The 10,010-nt window shown below is 44.1% G+C and overlaps 1 protein-coding gene across 1 annotated transcript in view; it reads right to left on the bottom strand.

Annotated features, from left to right (window-relative positions):
* Positions 1 to 8,691: 8,691 nt before the first annotated feature.
* LOC119172217 (translocation protein 1) overlaps positions 8,692 to 10,010 on the bottom strand; it is a 50,907-nt gene continuing 49,588 nt past the window's right edge. Inside the window, exon 8 of the mRNA XM_037423251.2 lies at positions 8,692 to 9,300. Coding sequence (XP_037279148.2) covers positions 8,942 to 9,300 — 359 coding nt within the window. The 3' untranslated portion in view covers positions 8,692 to 8,941. The remainder of the gene's footprint in view (positions 9,301 to 10,010) is intronic.

Below are 10,010 nucleotides of genomic sequence, written 5' to 3'. Positions count from 1 at the left end.
AATGTTCTTTATCGCACGTCTTGCCCTCGCTTTCGCTCTCGCATCTATGTATAGATAGCCTTGCGCAGTTTTGCTGCGCGATCCGCAAGCCTCAAGCGGCCGGAAGCGCTCGACATCACAAAGCCAGGCCTCGGACATGCCGTGGTCTTCCAGTCCCGGCGTGGACGCGGCCAGCAACTGCGGCGGACACCTCTTAGGGGGCGTCTGACCAGTTCTCCAGGTCCAAATAAAGTTCATTTCACTCACTCACTCAGCGCTAGTTTCAATTTTAAGGAACATGCACGCTCGTAGCGGTTGCCGGGCACGCATACGATCCGGTTGAACAAAGTGAAGTTGATGTGAATGTTCGCATTTATTGGCTTTCACAAGTCTTTACAAAGAAAAAATTCGACACTGCTGTAAAGAACTTTTTTTTACTTTATACGTACGTCTTTTTTGTTGCTTATTTTGTGAATTTTAAATCTGGCGAAGCGCGGGGAGGGATTGACTTGCGTTCGCAGCGCTTTCCTGCGCTCCTTCTCGCCCCTAGCCAAGCAACCTTAAGCTCCAGCAGCAACTGGCAGGGCGGTTCTAGGTCTTCACCGACGGATCCGCCATGGCAGACGGTACAGCGGCGGCTGCCTGCGGCATCCTATCCCGGGCCGTCAGCAGGCAGTGCCGACATCCCTTCCCGGTGAGCTCGGCGGATGCGGAGCTGGCAGGACTACACCTGGCGGTGGACCTGCTGGCCGAGGACGTACCGGCTGAGCTGGTTGCCGTCCTGTGTGACAGCAAGGCAGCTCTGCAGACGCTGGCCAATCATCGCCGTGCCGGGCTCACGGGGAGTCTCCTGGCATCCAAGTACCCGGCCCTTGCGGCGACCGGGACGTCCGTCTCCTTCCACTGGCTGCCCTCTCACGTGGGCATAGCTGGCAACGAGAAGGCGGGCATAGCTGGCCCCAAGGCAGCACACCAGTCGGCCACCCCTATCACGCCGGCTGCGGCGGCCATGGGACTACACGCAGGCTCGCATCAAGAAGCCCCTCACCTCGGTCCACCCGGACCAGAGGGTGGCTAACGGGTGGGGACATAGGCGTCTTCCAGAGGCAGGCCTTACCATGTTGGAACGAGCCGACCTGCTGCGGACCGTATGCGTGTGGACCACGGCCCGCTGCTACCTCAAGGAACGATGCGCCTTCCCAGCCTGCAGTCATAGTGGCGACCCCGGGACCCTCGATAACCTCCTCTGTACCTGCCCTTCCTTGGAACAGAAACGCTCGACGGTCACCGCGGCCTGCCGGAAACATGGCCTTTCTGCAACCACCCTGGAACACCTGCTCTTCTCTTGTCGTCCCCACCTACCGGCGTCCCGGAACCTGGTGGAGTTCATGGGCGAGACGGGAATCACGGCCTACCGCTGAAAGCGGTACTATCCTTGCTGCCGGACTGCTGTTCGTGCTGAAGGTGTCTGCGCCACTGCTTACTTAACCTTTTTCTCCTTTGTCCCCTTTTCTTTCATTCCCCTTCCCCGCAGGCACTACGCTGTGCTCCCCACCGGGCAGCATAAATTACGTGTCTTCTTCCTCTTATATACTACTACCACCACCACCCAGCGATCTTAAAAGTTGGATCGCGCTCAGTTATCTCACTCGGTTGGCGTGTCAACTATAGGAAAGATAGAGACAGCAAGCTGTGGTGGGCAGAGAATGGAAGCCGCAGTGAGCTACGCCGGACAAATCAACCATGCATTCGTTGAAGATGGAACGAATAACAAATGTTTTGCGCAGCTCTACGGTGTGCTAACTCGGGAATTTCTCGTTCTGCGAAGGCTCCTCAGCGTTTCCTAAAGGCAACGGGTGAGCACCAGAATTTGGACCCATTATTTGAGTAGGTATTGATTTTGCATGAGCACATATATATGATTAAATCCACTCCTCTGCCAGCCTGACTGGACTGACAGAAGTGCAGTGTCGCTTGATTAATTGGTGAGGACGGCAGCCAAGTGACTGTCGGGAGAATGCGTTTATTGAAGTGCCTGAATTCGAGTTGGCTCGGCAGCCTAGTTTTAGTTTCTTTTACTTTCGGCGTACGTGTAGTCAAATGGTATAAAGTAATTACATGTTGCTTCTAGCTCATGAAACTCTTGTAACAGCGCTTTGAAAATTTGTGAGCCTTTACTTCTAATAGTGTCACTCAAGTACACGTGATGGAATAAATGATTCTAAAGATGATTACAGATGAATGTCGTGGAGCCAACGTTTTGACAAGCGAGCTTTTCTTCGTCAAGGCAACGCTGTTGCCCTAACGATCTAAGACAAGTCAACTTGCCGAAACACTATTTTCAGAGACGTTCCTTCTCGAAAAACTTCTGATCGCTTCAAGCCCCTCCATGCTTCTGACATTCAGTCACGTTTGGTATTGAAGTTCGGTAAGAAAACTATGCGCGTCGTCATAACAAACGTGGTTGAGTCAAATACGTGTCCTACACGTGAATATTGGTCATTTTCGCAGTGATTGTGATATTCTCGGTTCTACGTTTGCTCAATATGGCGGTATGTCAGTTGTAAGTTAAAGCTGCTTTTATATATTGAAGCTTTCACACTACGCGCATGTCTGTTTCTTATACAAAACGTGCAATAAAAAGTTAATTTTATTTGTGCCGATCGAGTTTCGTCTTACTGAGAAATCAGTCAGCTTTACTTTCGCCTTTTCAGAAAACACGAACATAATCAAAATTAAAGAAGAAAAACATTAAGAAAATTTTACGATTGGCCGCATCGCCCGAGCAGCCAGCGGACCTGAAAGAAGGCACGGGCGCATTCCGCTTGCATGCGAAGTGGGATGTTGCCGGCTCTCGATTTTTCGTCCTTTCCCTCTATTTCTGGACGTCATGAAAGACATTTTCTGTTCCTGATTTATTTCTAGTAAGATGCCCGGCAACCGCCAGTGGTAAAATCGGCGCTGCCGCTGCCGAGAGCGAATACGGGGAGGGGGGGGGGGAGGTAGTGGTGGTATGGTCTCTTGAATATTTTCTAGGGACCATAGTATAGGAAGTTTCCGCCCCCAGACGAAGCCACAGAAAAAGCGGCATTGTGAATTATACTTAGGGACAATTTCTGTGGCAGCACAGCCAAGGCTACAAAGCTCAAGCACGCCTTTCTTTACTACGCTTTTGCATGTAGTCCACGAATGCTAACTTTTATGTACTGCGTAGCATAAAGTATAAACTGAAATGATATTATTATGCTCAAGATTGTTCGCATTTTGATTAGAAAGCTTCACTCATGCCTGTTTTTCGTTCTCTGCTTTTTTTATGTTTCTGGTGAAATTTCACCTTTTTCCTGGCCCGGTAAACAACGATGTCGTTCGCATCGAATACACCTGCATCTGAATGTCAGAGAATTCTCCGTACTGCCACTTCCTTTGACAGACCATCTTCATATTTCACTTAGTTATCAACTAGAGCATATTACTCAAGTAGAGCAAATAAAATACCTTGGTGTGTGATACAACCGCTCCATGTCTCGGAAGGTGCACATCGAATATATCGCATTAAAGGGTGTTCGGGCAGTCGGTGTGTAACACAAGATTAGTCATAGTCGATTTAGCATGCGAAGGCAAACGATTTTGTCAATATACTGCATGTAGGTTCGGCCGGTCCTTGAATTTGGTTGCTCCTGTTTATAAGCTTTACCCTCTTGTTATCCTTGAGAGGCAAGCCTGTGTACCTGTGTTTAGGTATTCCTAAATTTGTAGCAATTAAAGTCTTGTAACTGGAAGCTAGACTCCTCATATGATTCTCGTTTCAAATTGTTGGTGGCACAATCATTTTTCAAACTTTATGAATCCCCGGTAAGGTGTTCCGAAAAGTTTTTATCTCCCAGCCGGAGTTTTTCTTTGGAGAACCCTGGCCGAGATTTCACACGCCTCAAGTTTTCCATATATAGAGCTTTCTCGACAACTTAAGTGTCCATATTAGTGCCGTATCTCCAATCATTGATACCAACAGCTCTATATATTAAAACATAGTTTGTCGAAATTTTTCCAAAACAAGGAAAACTAATGTCGCATCGCCTTTTAAAATTTTTTCTGGGCGATTATCTGGTTCATTCACCAATAAAGACAGTCATTGCGATGGATGCTTTGCAAAATGAAGAATAATGTGGAATTCAGATCTCGATTGGTCATTTTCTCTATGCCTTCCAGAATTTGTACCCATTTTTGTAGCAGAATGTTTTGCGATAATTTAGCTCCCCACAAATTAACTGCATCAACTAGTTCGGTCGTAATTTTTACAGATTTACCTTTAGGGTGTTATTTCCACCGCATATGCATTTAGTTAAGTTGGTTTGGCTACCAGGACATAAGGGGCTGTTTTTAAATGAAATGGCAGATGTGTCAGCTAATCATCGGTAAATGGCCCGGTTATTCACATATTACCAGCAGTTAAATCCATTATAGGGACTAGATTGAAAAATGATGTTAAAATTTTCTTTGCCATCCATAATGAACACGTTAAGATTTCAACACCTAAATCATCCTTAGAATAATAAAATATCGATAACGTGTCACACACATGCAGTTAATGTCGCAATCACTAGGCTGAGGTGTCAAACTCTTTATATCGATTTTTATTTACTCAGAGCTGGTCTGGCTGCTTCCCCTAATTGTTGGTTTTGTGGAGTCCCTGATACAAGAGACCATCACATGACACTATAATGTAAAAGGTATGTCATAATGCGGAAAATTACATTAGATGCTGTTTTCTGTCTCATAAAATTGGAGTGAAACACTCAAAGCGTACTTTCTTTCGGGGCTTTTTCCCTAGGATTCACTGACGTAAAAGTTGACGATACCTTGCAGGAGCTTATTAAAGCTTCAAAGAGATTCAGACCATAGAACATATTATTACTGAATTACTGTTTTTCAAATCGCTTCATTTATTCATTTATTGTGGTTACTGAAACTTTCTGCTTCATTTCATATATATCTGTTATTTCTAGTTGTCAATATCTGATAATTAAGTTTTTTTCTTGTTCTTTCTGATTAGTTTAAAAGACGTCGGCAAACAAATTAACAGTATTTCGCTAGAACTACCCGGTTCTTGGCCAATTCCCCATGATAACATGAGCAGGCATGATAACAGGTCAGTATATCTTTTCGAAACCCTCCAATAAGGAACGATTTCAAGACCTACTTTGGAAAAAACGCTCGCTATGCGGAGCTCAATCTTGTAAAGGCACCTTGGAACTCTTCGAACATATCCAAAGTGTAACAAGGGCGAGCAATTGTTGAAACCATTTTGCGAGGCACAAGAAACGGCGAATCTGCTTTTGTTGCATGCAGAAAACACTGACACACCGTACATGAATATATATATACACATTTTATTCACGTACACATTTCGTTCGACACGTCATGGCTCCTTAATGCCAGTGCTCCGAGGCTTAAAAAGTGACTTTCCATGGTGAACGTGTAAAAAGAATGCCCAGCAAGTTAAATAAAACGAAAGGACCTTTTCCGACACAGTCTTTTTTTCTTTTTCTTTCAAAGCACACCACCAGCTAGCACACACTACACAGTGGGCTGGCCTTTCGGCAAAACTTTAGAGGCTGAGAAAAAAATGTGTTAAATACTGGTTGCATCAATGACGAGAGTATTGAAAACACCTAGTTTCAAACAAGGATAGATGGTATGAGTGCAAAATACAGAGATCTCAAAATGACAAGACAATCCTGGTCCGCTGCAAACAACCACCAAGAACTTATTTTCCCCCAGATGTAGACAACTCGGCTGGAATATCAATTGAGTCATGGCTATCAACATCAGGCTCAATATGCTGACTGGGATTAGTTTTCTCGTTAGTCTTCGAGGTAACAAAAAAAGGGGTAAGATGGTACCAAACAAGAACTCACCAAGTGCCGTCTACACAACACACATTTTCAAAAGCACAATAGCTGCATGGAGCTGAACAAAGCTCGTAAGTGATATCAAGCATGGCATTTACGGACGAAATGAGCCCACATCTACAAAAGAAGCCAGATTTATGATACAGCCCCTGTAGAGCACAGTAGATATTCAGATCCTTTGTGTACTGTGCACTGACCTGCTGAAAACTACTATGTGATTCAATAGTAATCTTTACATGACACTGAAAAACATACTCGCTGATGACAATCCAAAAAGCTTTATATTAAAGTCATTATAAACCATGTGCATAGCAGCAAATGAGGCGGTGAAGAGACCGGCTCCAATGTTACACAGTGTGCATGATTCTGCTCGAGCCTCAAAAACGTGCGTCCTCCACGAAAGTGAAAATCTTTTTTATTCTTACAAATGTCCTTTCCTGTGAAAGATTGTTTGTGAGAAGATTGATTGTGTGTGCAGCATGTCAAGAAATATAAAATGACAGCACGCACGAGGTGCCGGACCAACTAATTTAACACTCCAAAGAGTTGGAGCGTAGGTACAACTTTCGCACATGCATCGCACAGGACGAGGTCATGCAAGCTGCGACATTTCAACACAACAGAGCTGGAACAAATCTGCCTGTAGCAAGCTCCTCTTCGAAAGTCGTCCCTTCTTTTTGTATCCACCTTAGTGGGTACACAAACAATGTTTTAAAACATTCACCAACGAGCTCAAAGAGACATCCTATTGAGTTTAAATTTGCTTTCCGAGCTCTTTCACTTAGTGCGACTAATCGCATTACGAGCAAAGAAAAATCAACAGTTGTTTTTCAGTAACGAAGTTAAACCTAGCCCCACAATAAACCGGGCTGTCAACAGCTGCGCACAATGTTGACTTTGACGATGCCTGTATTAGCAACAACTGTAATAACATGCAGTCTGTTACACCTGAAAGCTGCCGTAAATTCACGCGTCGGAACCACTGCGCTTCAGCAAAGCAACTATAGGACAACAGAAGAATAAAAAACTGTCCTGCATGGCGAAGCAACCGCAACCACCTTTTAAGAAGTCAGGGAGAAAACAGTAAGAACTTAGCCAATGGGTCGGACAGCGCAGAAGTAATATTGTAATAATAAAGCTACATTTTTGCAATATGAGGTGCAAAACTAATGCTGTCTAAATTTCCAGAGTGCTGCAATAAATGTCTAGCGAGCAATAATGCTGACGTCATAAATTACTGATTCCAACGATGAGAGCACTGCTTATCTAATTTCAATAGTGAATACCACGGAGATGCTGGAATTTCAAACGTTTTGGCAGGTGAAAAGCCCTGGCCTTGAAGATTTGGGCACTGCGAAACATGGAATGTCTTAAACAGTGTGTTTTATTTGGTAACACGTTAATGCTTTTGTGCAACCCCACCCAAAGAGAAGCCAGCGTAAGTACAATGCGCAAGCTCGTCCTCACTCATGATGGAAACATAGCGGCAGCTGTGGTGAATCTGCAATGACGCGAGAAGAGAATCTCATGGCATCACGTTGTGATAACAGGCAGAAAAGGATAAAGGCATCCAAATTTACTATCTCTTTTGGTTTCTGATCACAAGCAATGACATGTTACAAAGTACACCTGCATTTAAGATGAAAAACCAAAATATGCAAACTGAACACCTGAGAAAAAGAATAAATAATAGCTATAGCCTAGAAGTAGCTTAAATGAGTTGCTGGAAAACAGAACACCCAAGTAAAAGAAAGACCGCAGCACTTCAAGCAAACATTTTTCGTTACCCAGACACTAAACAAATGTTTTGTGACGAGATTGTAATTGTCATAGAGGGCAAATGTCACCAACTTCAAAAACAAGCACGCACCCTCACAAAATGCTGCTTTGTGCTTCACAAAGGTGCTCAATGCAGACATACAGGGTGCACACTATGAAGAAAGAGTAAATCAGGTTTGAAAACAGGAAAAAGGTGTAAATAAGGAAAAAAATGGAGGCCAGTAGGCCAGTACAATCAGCAAGAAATCTGTAATTGTCATCCACTCAACTATAAATCCATGCCAAAAGAATATATGCCAGAAGAATTGAACTAGAAGAAACCAAATGCCAGATTTATGTGACCTCGAAACACCTAACATGTCGTGGCACGAATCTTTATGTGGCAAATAGAATACTGGGAGGAAGATTCAGCTGCTGTTGTTGAAAATAAAGAGCGATGTGCTTCTTTAAAAAGCCAGCAAAATGCTTATACTTATCTATCTATCAACAGCTGACATAACGATAATAAAAATCTTCATTTGGTACACTGTTTATCGCTTTTGTAAAGATGTTGTATACCACAGAAATGCGCCTCTGACATCTTTGTGTCGGGAGACACGAGTCATGTAGGCATCAACTTGTTACAAGCTGCAGTTGCGTGCAACAAAAAGTTGTTTCAGCAAAAGATTAGGACCTCTTGATAATCCAACGAAGTTGCCACTGACAAAACTCCAAGAATAGCTTGCTGGTAAACTGCATAGTATGAGTAGTGCAACTGTCTATCAGGGATGCAGCTCGTGTTTGCAACAGTCGTTGTGCCACAAAAGCTAAACCAACAAGAACTTTGCAACACACTCACGAACCCATCTTTTGTTACGACGGTTAGACATGATGCAAACCAGAGTGATACAATTTACGTGCTATTTTTCTGGTGTCTTAATGACTTGACTGCCCTCTTCTAGAAACTGCCTGCAGTTGTGAAATAAGAAACCAAAACAAAGCAATATTTTTAACCTTACAGTGTTACAATCACAGAGACCTGTAATGCCATGGAAGAACAACTCCTTCCTTTCTTTGCTTCAGTGAATTTACATTATCAGAATTCAAAATGACACAGGGTCCAGAGGGACGCAAGAATGTACGGTACGGTGTGCATTGGTGCAGCCGAGTGGAGCATTTCATTGCCCAACCAAATGGTGTGAGCCTGCTGTTGCGGCGATCCAAGCCTTTTGTGCCGACGTCGTCCTCCCTTTTTATTCCAACCCACCCAGCCAGCAGGGTGGCTTTCCACCGCATCAGGACTGCTTCTCCTTGCCGCCATCATCCTCTACGGGACCGTCGACGAGCTCGAAGCCATTGCTGTCGCCCTGCCCTCCATTTTGGTCAGAGGACCGCTTCCCCTCAGAGTCCTCGCTCGTTGAATGGTCCCCCTTGCTACCACCACCACCATTGCCATCGTTATGTTCTTTCTTTTTCTTGGCTTTGCCGTCTTTTGCTTTGCTGTCTTGGCTGCTGGCTGGGCCTCGGTACTCGTACTGGTAGATGGGCCAGAAGGACTCGAGGAAGCCCACGTCTTCAGTCAGGTTTGGCAGCAGCCAGAAGTGGTGCCGGCCAAGAGTGCATGCCCAGATGATGACGAAAAGTACTTGACGGACTGCGATACAGAAATTGGGGGGTATATTAGCTGTAAGCAGAGGCTTTATTTGGGTTGGCGGGTACATCTTGTCCAACAGCAAAACATTGTAGCATAGGGTAAAAGAAAACCACATCAGGATACAGTGATGGCTTACAATCAAGGTATGTATTAGCATGAAAAAGGTAAAGGCTACAAAAAAATATTAGCAAGAGAGGCCATTTGTTGAATAGACATTCATGCTTCAACATACATGCTATAGCGCCCTACAAATTCATGGCACTTGTAAGCAAATTTCATCTCTTGCCCCCCTCATTTCAAATGATTAAATCAGTGTCAGGCGAGTGAATTTGCAAAGTGTGCAAGCAAAATACACATGACTGCAATCAATCGCCATAATTCGAACACTGAATTAAAACACCCAAATTCGACATATTAAATAATTGGAATTTATCACAGCTTTACCATTCTCACCGTAGATGCAAAGCACAGAAAATAAAGTTTTAGATCCATCCAGGGCAAGGCATTTCATATTCTGCACTGCAAATGCACTAAGCAGTTATAGACGGTAGCTAAAATGATTGCGAAGTCACAACAGTGCTCCTACCAAACCTTTTCAAAGACGCAAAGCATAAAAAATAGAATTTTGTACTCATCCAGGTCAAAGCATTTGATATTCTGCACTACAAGTTCACTAAACAGGTATAGATAGTACCTGAGGTGGTTGCAAA

The sequence above is a fragment of the Rhipicephalus microplus genome, chromosome 3, assembly GCF_043290135.1.
Source record: "Rhipicephalus microplus isolate Deutch F79 chromosome 3, USDA_Rmic, whole genome shotgun sequence".
Taxonomy (NCBI): Eukaryota; Metazoa; Arthropoda; class Arachnida; order Ixodida; family Ixodidae; genus Rhipicephalus; species Rhipicephalus microplus.
Note: the sequence above shows the minus strand (reverse complement) of the source record. Positions and strands in the feature narration are given on the sequence as shown.